This window comes from Coptis chinensis, chromosome 4, assembly GCF_015680905.1.
Source record: "Coptis chinensis isolate HL-2020 chromosome 4, ASM1568090v1, whole genome shotgun sequence".
In the NCBI taxonomy this organism is placed as follows: Eukaryota; Viridiplantae; Streptophyta; class Magnoliopsida; order Ranunculales; family Ranunculaceae; genus Coptis; species Coptis chinensis.
In genome coordinates, this window is record NC_141459.1 from 65,673,456 (window position 1) to 65,698,773 (window position 25,318).

The 25,318-nt window shown below is 38.4% G+C and overlaps 1 protein-coding gene across 1 annotated transcript; it reads right to left on the bottom strand.

The window, feature by feature from the left end:
• Nucleotides 1-814: 814 nt before the first annotated feature.
• Nucleotides 815-2,062, bottom strand: LOC147504424 (uncharacterized). The gene has a single exon (XM_086605210.1). It carries the CDS (start codon nt 2,060-2,062, stop codon nt 815-817), a length of 1,248 nt encoding a protein of 415 aa, XP_086461336.1.
• Nucleotides 2,063-25,318: the final 23,256 nt, after the last annotated feature.

The window sequence follows — 25,318 nt, forward strand, 5'->3', positions numbered from 1 at the left end:
AACAAAGTTGTAGTTCATCCTCTTCCCCACAAAAGAACCCACAACCAGATTTTCGAATTTCTTGTTAAACCCCGCAAATTGAAGCTTTGTACATGGATTATCGGTTTGCCATTTACAATGGTTGGCGGCACATATCGCAATTCCTCTTTCCCTGCTGCCGTCTTTCCAATCACTTCTGCCCAAGTGCTCTTTCGCCTTGTCTCTCCATTGTTTTCATTGTTCTGTTCCAGAGTCACTTTTCCAGTAGTAGCCGTCTCTGTTCCCATTTCATTCTCAGATCCTATTATCTCGGTGCCCCTTTCAACACTTGAAACCTCCAGTCCTCGAGCCTTCTGTGAGTGTATTTCATCCCCTTGACCAGTAGCATTGATGCCCTGTACTACCGTGGTACTGCCTTTTATGGGAGCAATTACCTCCACTTCTGAAGATGTTATGTTTCTACCCTCAGCCCCTTCATGTCGTTTTTTCTCATATTCAAGTGCATCTCCTTTCATCTTGCTTCCTTCCATTCTAGTAGTTAGGATACAATCTTAGATACAATCTTAGATACTGTTTACCACTAGCATCTTCAAATATAATATTCTTTACATCCTCAGAAAATGAACTTGGAACTAAATCTATATAACTAACAGTAGGGATGTTCCTAGCTAATGCATCTGCTAATCTATTCGTTTCCCTGTATACATGAGTAATGTGAAAGTGCTCGAATTGTTCCTTCAAGTTTTTGATACTCCGGATCATTGCTTCTGCTGCCCAAGGGTACTTACTATTCCTGTTTAGAAATGATATTACATTTGTGGAATCAGTTTGTATCTCAATCTTCTTGATGCCCTTTCGCTGCCATTCCCACTCCTTGCTGGACAGCTTGTAGCTTTATCAGTGCAATCTCTTTCATACTTGACTTGCCGTGACTTGTAGCTATGACATCTCCTTGATCATTTCGTAATGCTGCTGCCCAACCAGCTTCATTTCCTTGCAGAGTCCCGTCCGTGTTGAGGTTCCATATATCAGTACCTGCTCGCACCCACTTACAATATTCAAATTTTTTTTGTTTGGCGCCAATATCTATATTCCACTTTTCCATGAAGTTTTGAGTCTCAGGACCTGTCTCCATTTGAATGTTCATCCCCAACAATTTGGTTCTAGTGTCTCTGAACACTTCGTCAATCACTTGATGTGCATCAGCGTATTTGTTGTTGAAGATGCGGTCATTTCTTGCCTTCCAAATCTTATACATGAACGCATTCCACAACAATCTATATCCATCTTGTTCCCAACCTTTACCTCGTGTTACAGATTCCACCCACTGAATCTCACCTTGCCATGTATTCATAACCACTCTCACAAATCCCATTTTTGAATTATCGCAACCCATACCAGACGACGCTGCGGTACGTGAAAGAGGTGCTCCTCTGTTTTCGATGCCTTGCCAACAGAGTACACATGTGTCTGTTGGCACTTTGTTCCATTCCTTCAGTCTCTGCAGAGTCTTTAGTCCCCCCTTTAAGGCCATCCAACTGATAAAAGAGTGCCTAGGGACTCTATTAGGGGACCAGACTAACTTACCCCATCGAACTGTTGGCTTGACACTCCTCAGGCTTTCATAAGTCTCTTTCATGCAATATTCTCCATGTAATGATGCCGTCCAAACCATTTTATCTTCCATCCCCATAATTTCCACTTGCTGTATTTCCCTACGAAACTCAGTAAAGTGTTCGAGAATGCGCTGTGGAATACTCCATTTCCCCTCCTCTATGAAATCAGATACCCTGTTGTTCACATGACATGTGCTGTCATACAATAAGGCCTGCGGAAATTTTGCTCTCAGAATCCCAAACGCACACCATGGTTCATTCCAGAAGCTTGTCTCACGTCCATTCCAAATTTGATGGCTAACTATTTCCACTGCCTCCTTTCTTATCTTTAGGATATTGCGCCAACTCCACGAACAATCTTGTGGGATTTTTATTAGCCAGAAGCTTCTATCCTTGATCAAGTTCTTATAAAGCCACTTCACCCATAAGTTTTCTGCCCTTGTAACTATCTTCCAGACATGTTTCATAGATGCTGCTTTACTCACCGTGGCTAAGTTCCGAATACCCAAACCTCCCTCTTCATAAGGATGGCAGAGGTTATCCCACCCTATCGATTACGTGAGATCAAGCACAATCTGGTCAGGTCAATAGGAAATTCCTACACAACCTATTAATATCATCAAAGGTCTTCTGGGGTATAGTGAACGAGGCCAGCCAATATACACTCAGGTTGTTTAACACTGCCTTAATTAACTGTAGCCTTCCTGCATAAGAGAGCAGCTTTCCCTTCCAGCTCTGGATTCTTTTAGCCACTTTCATAAGTAAAGGACAACAATTAGTCGACCTTAGCCTTGTAGTGATTAAGGGTAAGCCCAAGTATTTCACCGGCAAGTCCCCTCTTTCGAACTGCAAGATTTGCTCAATTTCCATGCAGGTAGCATCATCCACTCCCGCATAGAAAATATTGCTCTTTTGTAGATTAACTTCTAGCCCTGACGCTATCTTAAAAACTTGAAGATTCTGCTTTAGCTGAGTAGCAGCCAAAACATTTCCATGCATAAACGCCATCAAATCATTTGCAAAGGACAAGTGTGTAATAATGGGATCTACACACTTGTAATGTAGTTTGTACTGGCCATGGCTCACACTATGCATCATGATATCAGAAAATAAGTCCATGACGAGTACAAAAAGGTAAGGGGAGATGAGGTCACCTTGTCGAATCCCTCTTCTTCCTCTGAAATATCCATAAGAAGATCCACTTATCATGATGGAATACGACGCTGTTTCCACACAAGTTTTAACCCAGGCAATCAATCTCTCTGGTATACCCACTCTTCTCATGGCAAATTCCACTGCTTCCCATCTCACCGAATCATAGGCCTTTTTCAAATCCACTTTTACAGCACATCTTGGTGGGTGGTGATCACGATGATAATTGTGCATAATTTCATGAGATAACAAGATATTAGGTTACCCACCACTGCACTCTGCCATGCTCCATCTACTGTAAGCATAAAGTCTCTCTCCTTGTACAAGAAATTGAAGAACCTGAACGCCTTCCTTTTCTGATTTCTTTGAGCTATCGATCTCACCACTACAGCCGAGTGGTCTGACATTGCTCCTGGGTTCAAAAACTCTGCCTCATAATCCCCATATTCACCTACCCACTCTGCATTAGCCATCACTCTATCGAGTTTGCTACTAATTCTGACCTCTTGTTTGTTAGACCATGTAAGGAAATTACCCTTACTTTTGATATCCACCAATCCCACGACACTAACACAATCTAAAAGATCTTCATGAAAGCGAACATTGTGATATGGTCTGACTTCTATCCGTCCTACCTTTTCTTGGGCACTTAAAATTGAATTAAAGTCACCCATTACTACCCACGGCTTCTGAATGGTGCAAGAGAGTTCAATGATGGTCCTCCATAGCTGCCTCCTTGTGCCCATATCAGTACTGCCATACACTACTGTCACTATAAACTCTTCCCCCGCAATTATTGCCATTTCCATTGTGATATGCTGTTCATCTTTTGCCATCAACTTGGCGTCACACTCTCTCGGGTTCCAGCATACCCATATATTTCCCAAGTCATCACCATTGTCATTACATTCCATTTTCCATTCTGTAAATATTTTGTTAAAAACTCTATCTCGATTTTTTGGCTTTACTCATGTTTCAACTAAACCCATTAGACTTATATCAAACTTCCTCACCATATCTCGGACTTCAACCTGCTTAAAAGCTTTGTTTAGTCCCCTCATGTTCCAACATGCTTTACTTATCATTTAAAGGTTTAGACGAGACTAGAAGACTAGAGATAGCCTTTTCTTTGCTGCTCCTTCCATTCCCCTCACTTGTATATGCTGCTTTGGTTGCCTCTTTTTTCATTTCTTTGATCTCTTGTATAATTGCTGTGTGTTCTCCACTGAGTTCATTTTCAAAAAGTTGTTTGAATATGTTGTCTCCCTGTTGTAACAATAATGGCCTCCTTTTAATGTTCTCTTCAGTTTCTGAAATCTTGTTTTGTACCTCTCGATCAGCTTGATGACTACTCTCCTCTAAACCCTTCATGCCATCGCTCTCTGAACTATTCATGGCCTCATTGCTTTTAGCCTTGCATCTGTGTTTCTTTCCTGGTGATTCCCAGCCAACTTCATCTCATTTTTCGACCTCTTGCACGCTTCTTCTTTCCTGCTCTCTTTCTTTGTTTTTTTTACTAGTGCTATTATCTTACTTTGTTCAGCCTTTCCTTCTAACTCTTTGGTAACCTCATTCGCCCTTGAATCCTTTTTCAGCCAAACTATTTTCCCTCCACTCTCTGTCTTTGGGTTATCTGCCTTGAGCTTTTTTGGGCAGCTCTGTATCGTGTGGCCAAACACCTTGCATGCCTGACAACTTGGAGGCTTCCAGTTGTATTCAAAATCCACCTTGTATGCCCTTCTTTGGTCTAAAACCATAGGAATGTTATCTGGGTATGGGCATTGTGTATCAATCTCTACACATACCCTTGCGTAGGATGTTCTTGACATGTTTTCTGTTAACCGGTCTGTGAACATGGGTATTCCAACCGCGCTTCCTACTTGACTGAATCCATCCTTATTCCACATTTCCATTGGTAGTCCCTTTACCACTACCCAAATAGGAATCGTTCGTAACTCTCCCGTTTCTGCCTCCACAAAGAGTCTCCACGGCCTAACAACAAACAACTTGCTCGCAATATGGAAAGACCCAATATCTAGAGCTGCCTTTCGATCATCATCTTTCTCAAACTGAAATGTAAACATCGTATCTCCATAAGGCTTCATTATAAAAAAATTCAAACGCCATGTCCTACTAACTATCTCCTTAACATAGTTGTAGTTCATCCTCTTCCCCACAAAAGAACCCACAATCAGATTTTCGAATTTCTTGTTAAACCCCGCAAATTGCGAGCTTTGTACATGGATTATCGGTTTGCCGTTAACAAAGGTTGGCGGCACATATCGCAATTCCTCTTTCCCTGCTGCCGTCTTTCCAATCACTTCTGCCCAAGTGCTTTTTGGCATTTCGACACCATTGTTCAGTTTTTGAGTCTCTGTAGCAACAGCCTCTGTTTTTCCGGTATTACTTGCAGAGTTTGTACGTTCCTTTCCTCGATCCTTAGCTTTGGTTCCGTAGTATTCAACATCTTGCTGGAGTTTGAGCATTGTCTCTTGATTGCTTGTTGAGTGACCCCCCACTTCCGAGTCTTCAACTGTTTTTCCTTTCTCACGTACAGTATTTGTTTCGCTCAAAGTTTTCTTTGCATCAACACTTCCTTCTTTCTGAGTTCGTTTCTCTCTTTCTAAGTCATTCAAAGTCTTGTTACCATGTATATCACATAACATTGCAATACTGCTGGATGGCACTGTAGCCCTCGTGGCTTTAAAATATCGCTCCACTTCATTCTGTAGATTTACAAGTTTTTCTTTGTTAAATGGCGATGCAGTATCCAGTGCTTCACTTTCATTACCTTCCTCTGCATGGATCTTCAATGCTATATCCAAAGCAAAATCATCCATCTTGCTGCTTTCATTATTTCCAGATCCATAATTTTCGCGATTCAATCTTTGCCTATACCTCTCCAACGAACCCACTCCATACCTTTTTCTTAGCACAGAAGTCATTAGCTCCATGTCTGCTTCCTCACTCTGCGGTGTTTCTTGGTCATAATCATCTTCTTCCTTACGAACCCTAGTTGGTGTGCTAGGGTTTACTGCCTCTAAACTACCTAAACCGTGTGGTTTTTGCATGATTTTCTAAAATTTAATGTAAATGTCCTAAATACCCCTAAGGTGTAAAATCACCCCTTAGAAGTCCCCATTAATGACCAACAAGCAAACAACGTATTCTAATGTAAGCTCACATGTAGAGATGTATTCAATCAAGTGTTTTCCATTTATTCTAACGCAAGCTCAAACGTAGATGCATTCAGTCAAGTGTTTTGCATTCATTCTATTAAAAGTTCACACATAGATGTTTTCAATCAAGTGTTTTGCATTCTTTCTAATACAATCTCACTTGTAGATGAGTTAATTGAATCAATCAAGTGTTTTGCATTCATTCTAATTGATCAGTTCTAAAATATGCATTTTTATCCTCTTGTAATGCTTCAATTGTGTCAAATTAAATAATCAATAATGTACAAAACTCATGTTTGTATCGCTTTTTCAAGATACAAGCCAATTCTGGACCAAATACCTCAAATGACGTGATCTAGAGCCAAAAGGAGACTAAAGGGGACCTTATGGGACAACTAAGAAAAAGTGCCTAAAAGACAACGGTTAAAGTAAATAGTCAAAGGTAAAAGTCAACGGTCAAAGTTAACTTAGGGGTCCGAAAACACAATTGCTCAGGAAACACTACAAGGTTTCAAAGAACAAGGACTCAACTAAACCCTTTCAAAGACAAGGACTCCATGTTTTGCATTCATACTAATGCAAGCTCAAACGTAGAAGTATTCAATCAAGTGTTTTTCATTCATTCTAATGCAAGCTCAAACGTAGATGTATTCAGTCAAGTGTTTTGCATTCATTCTATTGCAAGCTCCCTTGTAGATGCGTTCATTCATTCTAATGCAATATTGCACATAGATGCATTCAATCTCTAGTGTTTTTAATTCATTCTAATACAAGTTCACACGTAAATGCATTCAATCAAGTGTTTTGCCTTCATTCTAATGCAAGCTCGCTTGTAGATGAGTTAATTCAATCAATCAAGTGTTTTGCATTCATTCTAATTGATTAGATCCAAAATATGCAGTTTTATCCTCTTATAATACTTCAATTATGTCAAATTATATAATCAATATTGTACAAAACTCATGTTTTTATCGCTTTTTCAGTATACAAGCTATTCTAGACCAAATACCTCAAATGAAATGATCTAAAGCCAAACAGAGCCTAAAAGGGACCTTATGGGAAAATCGAGAAAAATTGTTGAAAAGTCACCAATCAAAGTCAAAGCTAACGGTTAAAGTTCAAAGACAACTCAACGGTCCAAAAATTCAACAGTTCAGGAAACACTCCAAAGCTTCAATGGCCAAGGACTTAACCCTTTGCAAGACAAAGACTCCACGTTTTGCATTATTCTAATACAAGCTCACACATCGATGCATTTAATCAAGTGTTTTGCATTCATTCTAATGTAAGCTCGCTTGTGGATGCGTTATTTCCATCAATCAAGTGTTTTGTATTACAAGCTAACGCATCTGCTAACTTATTACATTCCCTAACAGTCGGAATATTACAAGCTAACGCATCTGCTAACTTATTACATTCCCTATATAATATCAGCAAGTTCACAAGTAAATACATTCAATAAAGTGTTTTGCATTCATTCTAATTGATCAGTTCACAAACATGCATTTTTATCCTCTTGTAGTGCTTCAATTATGTAAAATTATATAATCAATAATGTATAAAGGTCATGTTTTTATCGCTTTTTCAGTATACAAGCCTATTCTAGGTCAAATACCTCAAATGACATGATCTAGAGCCAAAAATAGGCTAAAAGGGACCTTATGAGACAACTGAGAAAAATTGCTGAAAAGTCACCAGTCAAAGTCAAAGCCAACTGTTAAAGTTCAAAGACAACTCAAGGGTCCAAAAATTCAACAGTTCAGGAAACACTTCAAGGCTTCAAGAACCAAGGACTCAACCCTTTGCAAGACAAAGACTCCACGTTTTGCATTATTCTAATACAAGCTCACACATCGATGCATTTAATCAACTGTTTTGCATTCAACCTATTGTAAGCTCGCGTTAAGATGCGTTAATTCCATCAATCAAGTGTTCTGCATTCATTCTAATGCAAGTTTTTTTTTTTTTTTTTTTTTTTTTTTTTTTTATCAACAAGTTCACAAGTAAATACATTCAATCAAGTGTTTTGCATACATTCTAATTGATCAGTTCTCAAACATGCGTTTTTATCCTCTTGTACTGCTTCAATTATGTAAAATTATATAATCAATAATGTACAAAACTCATGTTCTTATCGTTTTTTAGGATAGAAGCCTATTCTGGACCAAATACCTCAAATGAGGTGATCTAGAGCCAACAGGAGACTAAAAGGGACCTTATAGGATAACTGTGAAAAAGTGCCTAAAAGACGACGGTTAAATTCAACAATCAAATATAAAAGTCAACAGTTAAAGTCAACTTCTCAGGAAACACTACAAGGCTTCGAAGACTAAAGACTCAACTCAACCCTTTACAAGACATGGACTCAATGTTTTGCATTCATACTAAGGCAAGCTCACACGTAGATGTATTCAATCAATTTTTTTGCATTCATTCTAATGCAAGCTCAAACGTAGATGCATTCAGTCAAGTGTTTTGCATTCATTATATTGCAAGCTCGCTTGTAGACGCGTTTATTTAATCAATCAAGTTGTTTGCATTCATTCTAATGCAATCTTGCACGTAGATGCATTCAATCAAGTGTTTTTAATTTATTCTAATGCAAGTTCACACATAGATGCATTTAATCAAGTGTTTTGCATTCATTCTAATACAATCACGCTTGTAGATGAGTTAATTCAATCAATCAAGTGTTTTGTATTCATTCTAATGCAAGTTCACAAGTAGATGCATTCAATCAAGTGTTTTGCATTCATTCTAATACAATCTCGCTTGTAGATGAGTAAATTCAATCAATCAAGTGTTTTGCATTCATTCTAATGCAAGTTCAGAAGTAGATACATTCAATCAAGTGTTTTGCATTCATTTAATCAATCAAGTGTTTTGCATTCATTCTAATTGATCAGTTCCAAAATATGTGTTTTTATCCTCTTGTAATGCTTCAATTATGACAAATTAAATAATCAATAATGTACAAAAGTCATGTTTGTATCGCTTTTTCAAGATACAAGCCTATTATGGAGCAAATACCTCAAATGACGTGATCTAGAGCCAAAAAGAGACTAAAAGGGACCTTATGGGACAACTGAGTAAAAGTGCCTAAAAGACAACTGTTAAAGTCAACAGTCAAAGGTAAAACTCAACGGTTAAAGTTAACTTAGGGGTCCAAAAACTCAATAGCTCAGGAAACACTACAAGGCTTCAAAGACCAAGGACTCAACTCAACCCTTTGCAAGACAAGCACTCAATGTTTTGCATTCATACTAATGCAAGCTCGCTTGTAGACGCGTTCATTCAATCAATCAAGTGGTTTGCACTCATTCAAATGCAATCTTGATCTGCATTCAATCAAGTGTTTTTAATTCATTCTAATGCAACTTCACACGTATATGCATTCAATCAAGTGTTTTGCATCCATTCTAATGTAAGCTCGCTTGTAGATGAGTTAATTCAATTAATCAAGTGTTTTACATTTATGATAAAGCAAGTTCACTAGTAGATGCATTCAATCAAGTGTTTTGCATTCATTCTAATTGATCAGATCCAAAATATGTGTGTTTTATCCTCTTGTAATGCTTCAATTATGTCAAATTATATAATCAATAATGTACAAAACTCATGTTTTTATCGCTTTTTCAGTATACAAGCCTATTCTGTACCAAATACCTCAAATGACATGATCAAGAGCCAAAAAGAGCCTAAAAGGGACCTTGTGGGACAACTGAGAAAAACTACTGAAAAGTCACCAGTCAAAGTCAACAATCAAAGTCAAAGCCAATAGTTAAAGTTCAAAGACAACTCAAGGATCCAAAAATTCAACAGTTCAGGAAACTTTCCAATGCTTCAAGGACCAAGGACTCAACCCTTTGCATGACAAAGACTCCATGTTTTGCATTATTCTAATACAAGCTCACACGTCGATGCATTTAATCAAGTGTTTTGCATTCATTCTAATGTAAGCTCGCTTGTAGATGCGTTAATTCTATCAATCAAGTGTTTTGCATTCATTCGAATTGAAGTTTTTTTTTTTTTGAGCAAGTTCACAAGTAAATACGTTCAATCAAGTGTTTTGCATTCATTCTAATGGATCAGTTCTCAAACATGCGTTTTTATCTTCTTGTAGTGCTTCAATTATGTAAAATAATATAATCAATAAAGTACAAAACTCATGTTCTTATCGTTTTTTAGGATAGAAGCCTATACTGGACCAAATACCTCAAATGACGTGATCTAGAGCCAAAAGGAGACTAAAAGGGACTTTATGGGACAACTGAGAAAAAGTGCCTAAAAGAGAACGGTTAAAGTCAACAATCAAAGGTAAAAGGCAACAGTTAAAGTCAACTTAGGAGTCCAAAAACTCAAAAGCTCAGGAAACACTAAAAGGCTTCAAAGACCAAAGACTCAACTCAACCCTTTACAAGACGAGGACTCAATGTTTTGCATTCATTCTAATGCAAGCTCAAACATAGATGCGTTCAGTCATGTGTTTTGCATTCTTTCTATTGCAAGCTCGCTTGTAGACGCGTTCATTCAATCAATCAAGTGGTTTTCATTCATTCTAATGCAATTTTTCACGTAAATGCATTCAATTAAGTGTTTTTAATTCATTCTAATGAAAGTTCACACATAGATGCATTCAAACAAGTGTTTTGCATTCATTCTAATACAATGTCGCTTGTAGATGAGTTAATTCAATCAATCAAGAGTTTTGCATTCATTCTAATGTAAGTTCACAAGTAGATGCATTCAATCAAGTGTTTTGCATTCATTCAATCAGTCAAGTGTTTTGCATTCATTCAATCAATCAAGTGTTTTGCATTCATTCTAATTGATCAGATAAATAATATGCATTTTTATCCTCTTGTAATGCTTTAATTATGTCAAATTATATAATCAATAATGTACAAAACTCATGTTTTTATCGCCTTTTCCGGATACAAGCCTATTCTGGACCAAATACCTCAAATGACGTGATCTAGAGCCAAAAAGAGCCTAAAATATAATCCAGTGTTTTAAATCCATTCTAATGCAAGCTCGATTGTAGTTGCGTTAATGGTGGCAAAAATAGGGTGATTTGTTTCCTTAGGGGTAGTATAGAAACTTTAGTAAAAAAATTAGGAAAAACATGCAAAAAAAAAAAAAAAAAAAAAAAAAAAGGGTTGTAGCACACGATCTGGAAGTGCTGGAAAAAGTTCACCTGATGAATCTGATCTCGAGGTGGATAGTTTTGAGTTTGATATGAGAGCAAAATATGGTGAGCAAAATATAGAAGAAAACTTCTGGAGGAGTTTGTGAGTTTAAAAACATTAACAGACCATGAAGAGTCACGGGAACTGAAGATGCTTAAGCCATCGAAAGAGTCATTACTCAGAGAGGCTCAAGGGATGTTGGACGCTGTTAAAGCAATTGAAGACAACAGTGAAGGGAACGCACCAGTTAACAATGAAGAAGAAACATGTGTGATACCAAGAAGTGAGGGAGTCGGGGAAGATGGAGAATCCCTGATCAAGTGGATTGGTACCGAGGTGATTGAACAAAAAACAAAAGAAGGTGAACTGATGGAATCGGGAATAACTGGAACAAAGTCTAAAGATTGGGAAGAAGGAACATCAGATCCTAAAATATCGGAATCACAGGTTGAGAGGGGAAAGGATGTTATAGTGACTCCAAACACTGAACTGGATCAGAACAAGAACTTGTCTGCTATAAAAGAGAGTCAGCATGGAACCAATGAAACGATCACAAAGTTGAAGCAAGCTGTCGAGACATACTTCAAAGAGCCAAAGGGTTTGGGAGAGAAAGATACAGCTGATCAGAGGAGTACAGGAGCCCAAGCAAAGAAAACAGAGATGGCCATTGGAGACACCGCATCACTCACAGAAGGAAAAAATTTATCAGAGATGAAGGGGACGTGGGCAGAGATGCTTGGAGGGAAGACTGTGGGTACAGATGAACTCAAGTACAATCCACCATCTATGGTAAACAGCAAGGCAGTAGTGCATGTTAACAGCAATCAGTTCGCAGACCTTAACAAAAAATTTGAAAACATTATTGTGTGGTCGTTTGTTGGAAAAAGGCTGAACTACAATTTTGTAAAGGATATAGTAAAGCCGCACTTGGAGAACAAAGAATTTTGTGATGAAACCATATGGAGATACCATGTTCACATTCAAGTTCCAGAAAGATGATGAGAGGAAGGCTGTTTTAGATCTTGGTTCCTTCCACATTGCGAGTCAACTATTTGTAGTTAGACCGTGGAAACTGTTTGTCGAGGCAGAAACCCGAGAACTTAAAACAATACCAATATGGGTAGTTGTGAAAGGTCTGCCAATGGAAATGTTGAATAAGCAAGGATTTAGCCAAGTTGGGAGCGCTATAGGTGTGCCGATGTTCACTAATCGCTTAACTGAGATTTTTTATCTGATAAATTAGAATGAATGCAAAACACTTGATTGATTGAATTAACTCATCAACAAGCTAGATTGTATTAGAATGAATGCAAAACACTTGATTGAATGCATCTATATGTGAACTTGAATTAGAATGAATTAAAAACACTTGATTGAATGTATCTACGTGCAAGATTGCATTAGAATGAATGCAAACCACTTGATTGATTGAATGAACGCGTCTACAAGCGAGCTTGCAATAGAATGAATGCAAATCACTTGACTGAATGCATCTACGTTTGAGCTTTGATATGGTAAAAAGATAGTCTTACTCACAAATAGAGCGATGAAACTCTAAACGAAAGTAAAACTAATAAATTGTGGCTTATACTAGACTTATCAAAGATATTTGTTTTCTACTCTCGAATCTATTGATGTAGAGTTGGAATAGAAGATTCGTTCCACTCCTAATCCCTTAGCATTCAAGTTTTCTACAATTGATAGTCTATCCAAGGTCAATGAGAGATTTACGAAGGGAATTTATACTACGATGTGAATTCAAATAACAAGATACAAATAACGGAATGACAGAATGCTAAGAGTTGAATCTAGATAAAGAATTAGGGGAATTTGATTCCACCTTGATTACCAACTTAATAAACTAGCATAGATTTGTTGTAAACCAATTCTTATGTTATTACCGTAAGAATTGGTCATTCTAATCCCTAATTATACATGACATTTCTACCAATTCATAACTAGCATGTGAGGTCGTCCACCCATTCTCATGGCGAATCAACGACCTTCTAGAGTGGAATAAGTTCTTCCAACGATTCTATACTACACATTCAAGTTTTCATCAAGGCTTCATCAAACCCCTCTAATGGAGGTTTAGCCTTAATTCATCAAACTATCATTTCTAATTGAATTAAAACTAGACATAATATAAAGATTTGAACTTTACTAATTTAACTACTCAAGAATTGAAATCCAAAATAACAACTAGGAAATGAATAACAAACAATAATTGAAAGTAGATCTAAACAAATTTAAATGACAAAATCGAAATTAACAAGAACTACTATTTTATTTATCTAATGAATGAAGAACAATGATTCAAATAATTAATCTAAAACAGGGAATGAAACTAATTAATTATTTTTTGAAATTCAAAAACTAGATCTACAAGCTATTTTAATGGCTACTTTCTATTATAAGCTATCTAACTATATTTTTCTTAAGAGCTAAGTCTTCTTTTATGTAAAGGAGGAGACCAGATCTGCAATTTCGTGCATGGGCTGAGGAGCCATGTTTTGGGCCGGAAAATCGAGCCAAAAGCCCTTTCTTCAATCCATAGATCCCGTTTCAGCTGGCTTTGACTGTAGTAGACTTTTTGTCCACTTTTGTTCTTCTGATTGGGTCAAGGCTTGAACCATTGGAAAGCTCTTTCCGAGCGGGTCATTTTGACGTAAGGTAGGCCCAAATCCGAGGCCTGAGTCCAAAGATATGGTTTTTCGAAGTTCTACTAACTTGTGTACTGTTTCTGCCCGTGTTGACTTTTCAGCTTTTGACCGGGTTTCATAAAGGCTTTGTCTCCTTGAATCATGTTCTTTATCACAGAAATTCTTAGCAACCAACTCTTTGCTCCTTTATATCGTCAAAGTGGCACATTTCTGCACATAATTGAGTGTCATGCCTGAAATACATAAAAGCACGTAATTAGCATTAACTATTATTTATTACTCGCATAATTGGTCTAAAAGTAGTATTATTAAGGGGTTAAAACTACAGTTTTGGGCTCTTATCAAACCACCCCCAAACAGCATTTTGCTTGTCCTCAAGCAAATATGAGAAATTAGCATAAGTGACCAAAAATGGAGTTCTAACTAATCTCGTTTTGCCGAGTGCGATTGCATTGACTATATGCAACAAGGCCTTAAACCACTAGGAATTCCCTAGTGGATGAGTTATAGCCTTGTGAGAGTTTTCCAGTGAAGGTACTCACAAACTTCATCTATACTACAACGACTCAGAAATAACTATTGTTTCCTTATCTATGTCTCAATTATTCATACATCTCACTAGCAATGAATACAGAATAATCAAGTCAAAACCTAAACTAATATATGCATAATAATCTATTATCTATGAATAATCATATTTACAATGAGTAATACTATGAGATGAACTAGCAGGTTTGTTTCTGAAAACTCGGAATAGCGTCCTTAAGTAGGTCCTCACATAAATGTCAAGACAAAAACCACTCTGATTTTTCCGCTCAAGTTTCGCTTCTACTGCAGTGTGTAGTGGGCACACTTTACCTTACAAACTCAATGACTCACAAGGAAGCCAGAGTCGATCAAACACATCTGCCACTTACTATCATACTAACCTATTCCTAATTGAGCTAGAGGTCTTTATTAGGTGTTGCGGGGATTAGGAGATGGTTTAAGAAGGAAGGAAATGGATATTCAAAGAGAACAAGTCTGAGATAATAGAGTCTTCATATTATGTAATTAGCGAAAACCTTATTATTTACTTTTGCTTCTACACTTTGTTTCCATCCTTAGCCATTTTTTTTTCTTTTTCTTTGGCTTTTGACTCCTTGATTCTATTTTTGGAGTTCTAACTCTTTATTTCCTTTTATTTTATTTTATTTTATTTTATTATTATTTGTTTATTTGGATGGAAACTTACTTTTCTTTTCTGAAGCGACTAACGAATTCTTGATTTCAAAGGTTCTTCTCTTCTCTATTCTTCATCTTTATTCTCAGACTTATTCAAAGAATTGGGCAGGTTGTTTTTTTTATTATTTTTTTTTATTTGTAACAGGGTAAAGGATTTGTGGTTTATGAAAGGCTAAAGAAAGGCTCAGAGGGACGACTAACGGAAAATAATTCATAGGTTTGAATTTCTGGCTATATTGATCCAAATAGAGCATAAATTCTCGCTTAGGATATGGTATAATAATCAAGCAAGTGGACGTGTGATTTCTCTATCCGGATTTTACTTCTCCCTTGTGTCATTTCTCAAATGTTCACTTATATAAGGCTTTAGGCTATATTCTCACCGGATTTGTAGAATAAGTACTCTAGCCTAGATTTCAGAAACTTACTACCAACAATCATAGATACTCTTCATGTAACATATTTATAGATAGATGCAAGGATTATTACTTACATATTAGCCTAAGTTTCTAAAAACTATTTTAATGCAAAAGCTACGTGAGACTTCTAGATTATTGAGAGCATAGAGAAAGAAAATAATACCAATATTCCTAAGTATATAGCATACTTTTTATTTATATTTTTAAAAATTTTGAATTTTTTTAGCTAGAAAACAAGTGCATATGATACATATCTATATCCTAACAGATGCCTTAATTACACGTGTTTTATGCCCCAAACAAGAAGCATGCTTTGTCCTCAAAGTATTTAAAATAAAGAGGGTAGGAAAATACCATTGAAACTCGTGAAATTCTAGAACATCTGCAAAACAAGGTTATAACATACTAATATAGAAAAGAAAACTGACGCAACTCTATAAGAGTTCCACCCGTAATGGGGTTAATGAGAAACAAATTTGCTTGGGACATAAGCAAACACTAACTGAAACTAACACTTACCTGCACTCCCGTTTAAACATTGTCCTCCTCATTTCCCTCTTCAAAGAGATGAAGTTCCTTCGCATCCTGCCATGCCATGATAACTTGCCAAGCATGCCGTCGTGTGTCGTCAACTTATGCTAACCTGTCTTGTGTTACTATGTCTGATGGGGTGTAAGGAGCAAGCAAATGAAGTTGCACCTGCCATCCCGGCCAAGTCATTACTCGAAATGAGCGAACCACCCAATTGGTAGGTCTCATGACTTCAACCCAATCCGTGAACTGGGTACATAATTCTAGTAGACAACTGAGCATGATACGGCAAACCAAAACAGGCATAAGAAGATACTTATGTCGCATGCTTTGGGCTCTCTTAATACTAGCCACTAATACTCGGGGAATGTCATATCGGTGACGTCCCTCAGCTAAAGCAAGGAAAACGCCACCAGCAGCATTATTTATTTGCGTAAAATTGCCACTCCCCTAGAATATTCATCAGGATGAATAACATGGTGGTGCCTACATTTAGGGACAGGCTACCAAGGGCTATGTTGTAACTCCCTTGGTCCATTATATGAAATACCCCTCCCCCATAATACTCATGGAAATATGTATAGCCATAGAGGTATGAATTATCGGTCATATATCCCCACGTGTGAATAGGATCAGGTATTGGTATTCTTGAAACTAATGCTACCACATACTTATTTAATTCTAGGGGTGTGTCATCAACCGTGACGGAGAATTCTTGTTCTCCATCCTGGTTACAATAGAACTTAACATTATTGTAGAAAAATTCAATAAGCTTAGGTGAATACGAGTCATCTTCACTTACCAAAAGATGCCTCCATCCGAACTGCATGAACCTCTCGCGGAACCAATGTCCATAAGACTCGCTCCCCAACAAGTGTTCGAAAGACTGCTCTGGTATTACTATAGGAGAAGTCATCACAAAACTACTCTCTAGAACAGCTGCAACTATCCTGGAACAACCCTCAGAAAACTGGAAATTTTTGGTGCCCACAGGGTCGTATGCGAGTGCACTCAAGGTATGCTCGATGGGCGCTGGTTATACGCCTGTTGGATTTCAAGTTTCAGGCACTTGGGCGCAGGGTGCGCTCACTTTTAGTTCGGATGGGCGCTGGTTAGCTCCCGGATGAAAACTGGAATTCCATGTTTTGCGCGCAGTGGCCAAGTTTGGGGCCGAGAGGCGCAGTCGAGCTCGGGGTAGAATTTCTCGGATAATGTTGAGGGCGCAGGTGCGCTCGGGGAGCTGTTAGGCCGATGTGCGAAGGAAAAATAAGATAAAGTGGGAATGAAACGTGAGAGATGAATGTGAGATGTAGTTGGGGTTGTGAGTGTAGAATGAATGAAGTTTTTATAGGTTTTAAATTGCTAAACCGAATCGGGAATTTGCCAAAAAGCTTTAAGGCAATTTCCGGAAATAATAAAATTTCCAAAACCGAAAATGGAAACAACTCATATTCTTGATTCTAAAACAACCCTAATATCTTTTAGGTTGAATTTAGGATAGAAACTGCCTAACTCATGGAGATTTCATCCTACCACAATATCTATTTATAGCGATGCCCATATCGACAATATTCTCAACCCTCACTCCAAAACAACTTCTTAAAATAGATGATCCTATAACGAATTATGCTAGGCTAAATAATACCACCCCCAAATAATTCGGGAAGGTGGGATTAATGATAAAAACAACTCATAATTCGAAATTAACCAGCTTATATTAAAATTAAATTCAAATAACATACAACAACCAAATTCAAATTTAATTACTGAACTAATCTTTTTACATCCGCATTTAAATAAAACAAATACAATAAAACAAATCAACTCATTAGATCCCTAAACCACTCGGCCGCTAGTAGTGGAACGCTACCGGAGAAGGAGATGGCCCTTTGGGCTTCGATGGGCCGAGCCATCCGCCTTGCGGCGACGACGCCAGTGCCTCACGATCGCTCCTCCTCAAGAAAAACGGATGGGAAGCGTGCAAGCATGTCGCCTCGAACTGGGCGCTGAAGCTTCCATCTCGCCCTCGCCTGTTCCCACCGCCATCCTTTGCGCCGCACGAAGTCTCGGTTATGATGCATGGTAGCCTGCCGAAGTTCGAGGTCTTCACAAATAGTATTGAGAGAACGCGATGCCACGTTGAATCACAGCCCATGCGTTATGCATCCGACCTACACCTCTAAGGCATCGCATCAAAACATGCCGTGTCATCCTCATCCTCCGAAGTCAGTCTCCTCGACTACCCTCTCTTCAGGCAACCTCCAAACTCTCTGGATACACTCCGTATAAATATGATGATTTTGGTGCTCCTTTAGGCAAATCCTATCAGACCTCGGAGTCGCTCTCAAGGTTATCATGATCTTCATTATCAAAACAGGGAGAGGTGCAATACTCTTTCCAACTCCCATAATCATGTTACGCAAAAACTCCAAAATACAAAACTCATACTTCTGCTCCTGGAATATCCATAGAACGTGAAGGCAGTTTAGATCGATATTGCTGACTTTCTCCTTCCCTATGACATTCCTACCAATCCACTGAGTTACAGCCAGCTGGTTGGTTCTGAGAGACGACTGGCGAACACAATGTGAGCTCGCATTGTTCCCTCCCTTCAGCAATCCACGCTTCATCAAAAGTTCTACAGCAAAGAACCCGAATTCGTAAATGTGGCATCGAGATGGTGTTTAGGCGGAATGCCTAAAATCTCAGCCAACAACCCAGTGGTAACCTCTCTCCTCCCCCCAGCCACCTTAACAAAAATTCGAATCTCATTCAACTCCCTCGTCCTATAAAACTCTCGGACCAAATCTTCGTGGTAAAAATTGTCTGTCAAGTACCACAAACCACTCCAGTCTCTCCTAACCATCTCCTCACCGTAAAACGGCATGAAGTTGTCTGCAGTAAATGCGTGCTCCGGCAATATCCGACGTCTTTGAGACATTGGAGTTTTTATAAGATGTGTGGGTTTGAATAAGGTAGGGGGACTTGTTTTGAAACACCCTAACTAAAAATAATGGCAGGAGGCGCGGTGGTGGTGTAGTTAAGAGAAGATTTAGGGTGGGTTTTAACTTTAGGTGTGGGTGTTTTTTGTTTTTTTTTTTTATTATTTAGGTTAGGTTTTTGAAGCTTTGTTGTTTGTTAATGGCGGTTTGGAGAATGAAACACGACTGTTGGTGGAAGAAAGAGACGCACGTGCGCTGCACGTGCGCGCGAGGTTGGGCCCAAGCCCACTTGATTTTCCGATTTTGTTTTTCGATATTTCGCGCAACTTCAAACTTAAATTGCCGCTTCGTTATAGGGCCGATTTTTGCGAATGAGGTATGGAAATGATCAAGAGAGAATTTCCAATCCAATGATCCATAAAACGCTCTAGTCCGACCGTTGGTGATATGTCAGAAGATGGAAAATGCCTCGAAGTGTGTGCATGACGTAAATTATGCGAACGAATGAAATCTAATTTCATAGATAATGTCAATCCGGATCGGAATACGATTAAACGGCCTAAACAACACAAATGGACAATTGAACAATCCAGGACGGAAACCGGACACCACACCCCCAAACAAAATTTTGACAACAGAGTTTAGAAAAATTGTTTTTTAAAATTGGGTCTTTTAAAGTCAGATTCCCGGGACTTCTTAACTTACTATGTTTTTTATTTTAACAATTTTTTATTTTTAATGAATAAAATTTAATATAAGAAAAACAAGAAGGCAATAAAGGCATAATTCACACCATAGAGGGACATGACTCAAAAACCGATAAAACATGCAAGAGTGGAAAAGGTGAATTATGTTAACCGTGGACTTAGGATCCTGTACTTACAACCACACACTCCATAGGGAGGGCCCGATTACCTGAATGGTGCACTTACCAATATATGGAAATGAAAGGAAGTACACCAATGAAAAAGGTCAGTCCTCATAGACAGGTCCTGTAAAAGGATTTCCTCTACATCAGGGGACAATAACTCGTAGAAATGTTTCAACCGTTGGCCATTAACTTGAAAGGTACTGTTGTCCTTGGGATTTACCAAGTTCATTGCCCCGTAAGGGGTGACTTCAGTAACCAGAAAAGGACCAGACCAACGGATTTTTAATTTTCCTGGAAAAATATGTAGACGGGAATTGTACAGTAAGACCTTTTGACCTACCACAAACTCTTTGCGCAAGATTTGCTTATCATGAACACGTTTCATGTTAGCTTTATAATCCTTTGCGAGATCATAAGAATCGCTACGGATTTCTTCAAGCTCATTCAATTGCAACTTGCGCTTGACACCCGCCTCATCAAAATTGAAGTTAAGGCTTTTTATAGCCCACATAGCACGGTGCTCCAATTCAACGGGCAAATGACAAGGTTTCCCAAATACAAGTCTAAAGGGAGACATACCTATAGGAGTTTTGAAAGCAGTCCTATACGCCCATAAGGGATCAGATAGACACTTCGACCAGTCTTTCCTATCAGGATTTACAGTTGTTTCTAAGATCTTTTTGATTTCCCAATTAGAAACTTCTACTTGTCCGCTAGCTTGTGGATGATACGGAGTTGCTACCTTATGTGTAACTCCATACTTCTTTACTAGTGATGCAACAACTATGTTGCAAAAATATGTTCATCCATCACTAATGATGGCCTTAGGAATGCCAAATCGACAGAAAATATGCTCTTTTACGAAAAACACAACTGTCTTATGGTCATTGTTACGGCAAGCCATGGCCTCTATCCATTTAGACACGTAGTCCACGACAACTAGAATATAAATGAAACCGTGGGAAACTGGAAAGGGACCCATGAAATCAATGCCCCAAACGTCAAAAATTTCTACCACCATGATTGGATTCAATGGCATCATATTACGCTTCGTGATTCGCCCAAGTTGTTGGCAACGACTGCACGCCTTGCAATGCACTTGGGCATCTTTAAAGAGAGTAGGCCAATAAAACCCACATTGTAGAATTTTAGCAGCTATTTTCATACCATCGAAATGGCCACCACACTCTTTTCATGGCGTAATGAGAGTACTTCATTATATTCCCACCGGGAATACAACGACGAAATAATCTGATCCGCACAATATTTAAAAAAGGTAGGCTCATCCCAAGAGTATAGCTTAACTCGCCAAAAACTTCTTACGCTCATTTCTTGACCACCATAAGGAATAACATCGACGCTAAATAATTCACAATGTCAGCATACCATGGTGCAGAAAATATAGCATACAAATGCTCATCCGGAAAAGAATCCGGTATGGAGTCAGAATCACTTTCATCGTCGTTTGTAAGTCTAGATAAGTGGTCGGCAACTACGTTTTCGACCCTTCGTTTGTCCTTTATTTCTAATGTGAATTCTTGCAGGAGAAGAATCCATCGGATCAATCTCTGCTTAGCATCCTTCTTAGTGAGAAGGTACCTAAGGGCTGCATGGTCCGTGTAAACTAGAGTCTTAAAACCAACCAAATAAGGATGAAACTTATCTAAAGCATAAATGACAGCCAAGAATTCTTTTTCAGTAGTTGTATCGTTTGAGCACCGTTTAGAGTTTTACTAGCATAATAAATAACAGTGGATTTATTATCTTGTTTATGTCCCAAGACAACACCAATTGCATAATCACTAGCATCACACATGAGTTCGAAAGGTTTAGACCAATCGGGAGGCTGTATAATGGGTGTGAAAGTTAAGGCGGCTTTCAAAGTTTCAAAAGCCTGTTTACAATTAAAATTAAAATCAAAGATGGTCTCCTTTAAAAGTAGATTAGTTAAGGGTCTAGCTATTTTCGAAAAATCTTTGATAAAACGCCTGTAAAAACCTGCATGGCCTAGAAAGGCTCTAATATCACGGACAGTCCGTGGTATAGGTAAAGTTGCTATCTTATTTAGTTTGGCCTTATCTACTTCGATGCCATCACTAGATACGATGTGACCTAGTACTATGCCTTTTTTCACCATGAAGTGACATTTTTCCCAATTTAAAACAAGACTCTTGTCTTCACATCGCGTTAAAACTTTAGACAAGTTAGACAGGCATTCAGTGAAAGAGTCTCCATAAATAGAAAAATCACCCATGAACACTTCCATGAAACGCTCTACCATGTCACTAAATATATGAAGCATACACCGATAGAAGGTACCAGGGGCATTACAAAGGCCAAAAGGTATTCATTTATAGGCGTATGTTCCAAAAGGACATGTGAAGGTAGTCTTTTCTTGGTCATCAATATCAATAATAATTTGGAAATAGCCAGAGTAGCCATCCAAAAAGCAATAAAAAGCATGACTAGCTAGACGTTCAAGCATCTGATCTATAAAGGGTAAAGGAAAATGATCCTTTCGTGTCATGGCATTTAAGCGTCTGTAATCAATACAGGTCATCCATTTCATAGGACCACGCGTGGCAACATATTCACCCTTGGCATTACGTACCATGGTAATCCCTGATTTCTTCAGAACTACATGAATGGGACTGACCCATTCGCTATCAGAGATTGGGTTATGATACCCGCATCGAGTAACCGTAAGACTTCTTCCCTGACCACTTCTTTCATGGCAGGGTTTAAACGACGCTGAGGTTCTCGGGAAGTCTTTGCGTTATCCTCTAAATGGATACGATGAGTGCACACATTAGGGTCAATTCCCTTAATGTCGGCTAGGGACCAACCAATCGCAGAACGATGTTCCCTAATCATCCTGATCAACCGTGTCTCTTCCTCCTTAGATAACAGAGAAGATATAATTACCGGGTGACTACTATCTAGATCAAGTTGAATATATTTTAACTCAGGAGGAAGAGGTTTAAGCACCGGGGTTGGAGGAATATCGATAATTATCGATATTTTTTTTTCCAACCAAAAAATATCGATAAATGCTTTTGGAGGGTCCTCATCTTGAGTAATGAATACTTGCTTAGGCAGTAGGTCTTCAAACTTTGTATAGGGAGCAACCGAAGGGTCTACGATTTGTGTAGACTCGAAGATGGTGTTGACTTCCTCTATGTAGGAGTCATCGACAAAATCTGAACTTCCAAAAGAAAGAAATTTATGCATATGGTTTTCTGAAAACGTGTTATTAAAGTAATCTTGAGCTAAGCTCTCGATCATGCTAACCTCTCCATCTATAGACGAATCTGGTAACTGTTTCATTAGTTTAAAAACATTTACCTCAACCAAAAGATGGCCAAAAGACAAGGACATCGACCCATCACGGCAGTTTATAAGCGCGTTGGCAGTCGCCAAGAAGGGACGCCCTAAAATAATTGGAACAGAGTCGTTAGCGACTTCTGTATCGAGGATAACAAAATTAGCAGGATAGTAGAAATCCTGGACCTTAACAAGCACATTTTCAACCACACCCTTAGGGTACTTAATTGATCGATCCGCTAATTGCAACGTCATTTTAGTAGGTTGCATCTCTTGTTAACCTATTTGTTTGTATAAATAATACAAGAGTTAGTTAACACTCGCCCCCAGGTCTAGTAAAGCGGTCTTCATGTGGGAATCTCCTAAGGTGCATTGTACAGCAGGACGACCAGGGTCCTTGTACTTAACGATTCCATTGTGTTCCGTTAAAGTTGGAAAATTTTTAGTTAAAAAGGCGTCTTTAGGAATATTTGTCTTACGCTTTTTAGTGCACAACTCTTTGAGAAACTTAGCATGGTGAGGTAATTTTTTAATTGCGTCCAGAAAAGGTAAGTTTATCGTTAGATTTTTAAAAACTTCCCTAATCTCGTTGAAGTTTGTATCCCTATTTAACATAGCTAATTTCTGGGGAAACAGTGGTTTCTCTCTATATTTAGTGTATGGATCAACTGGATGCCTAACCTTTGCTTTCTGTTTCGTAGGTTGTGGTTTAACTGGTACCTCTACAGGGGTAGACTCTTCAGTTTCTATTACAGTATCTAGTACAATCTCCGGTGTAGGGACAACTGGTTGGGTAACTATGTCATAGTTACTTTGTTATTAACCACTCTCCCAGAACGGAGAGTAGAGATGGCATTTAGCTCACCTACATTTTCATTTTCCGTACTAGTATTACCATTTACCTCAAAGGCTGTGTTTGTTGTTTTAGGATTAGCTACCGCTTGTCCTAGAAACACCCCTTTGGGTTGCACTTTCTCTTGAGCTAGCTGCTGTAAGGAAAGTTGGATGGCTTGTAAAATCTGTGTTAAGATTGCATAAAGGTATTGAAACGATCCGGTTGTGGAAGAGTGTTAACTTTAGGTTGTGTGACAGGAACTATGTCACGTTGATTATTAATCGGTGGATTTTGATAATTATTATTTACCGGAACGATACCTCTATTAGCATTATAATTATTATTGTTATAATTATTATAATTACCCTGACCTTGTCGTGGTTGCGCTTGGTTGTTATAATTATTATAATTATCCTGACCTTGTCCTTGTCGTGGTAGAGCTTGGTTATAATTGTTTGCTTGCCTAACATTTTGATTATTAAACCCTGGAGGTGTTACTTGTTGATTATTTCTCCAACTGAAGTTGGGATGTTGTCTCCAAGAGGCGTTAGGAATAGGAAAACTATGAATCGAGCAAACATTATCTTGTTGTGACTGTTGTTTCTCATAAGCGAAAGGACAATAGGAGTCGAGATGCTCTGGACTCAAACAGAAATTACATGGATTGGAGTTGACATTCATGATGGGGATAGGTGTTTGTTAAATAGAAATAGCCTCTACTATTTTAGTTAGAGATTCGATTAAATTTTTAAGTTCTGGATCTTATTTCATCTCAAACATACCGGCGGCCTTTGTTGTAGAAGAACTAGCATTGCGGGTGATATCGTCACTACCCCCCCCCCAGTTATTATTACGCTTAGTCTGATCTTCTAAAAATTTATACGCCTCCAAGGCTCCTTTACTTAAGAAACTACCCCCATTCATTATGTCAATGACTTCTTTATGGTGGTGTAGAACTCACTTGAAAAAGGCACGAACTAACGTGTCTTTCACGAGGTTATGATGTGGACACTCTATAAGTAGATCGGTGAAACGATTCCAAGCCTCTGAAAATGATTCATGAGGATTTTGTCGAAAGAAATGAATCTTAGAAAGCATTTCATCGGTCTTCAGTGGTGGGTAAAAATGTTCCATGAATAGTTGAACAAGTTTAGCCCACGAGTCCACAGAATTTGGCACTTGGGCAGTTAACCAAGACGCCGCCTTATCGGCTAAAGTGAAATGAAATACCCTTAGTTTAATTTGTTCAGCACCAACCGTAGGATGGTGAAATGTAGTAAGGACTTGGTCAATCCTACGCATGTGCTGATAAGGTTTTTCATGGTCTAACCCATGAAAAACAGGTAACAAATTAAATATATTCGGGGGAATTCGGAAATCCCCCACTGGGTCTG

What these genes read in the sequence shown, in the direction of transcription:
- LOC147504424 (XM_086605210.1), bottom strand. Translation starts at nt 2,062, where the DNA reads ATGAAACATGTCTGGAAGATAGTTACAAGGGCAGAAAACTTATGGGTG.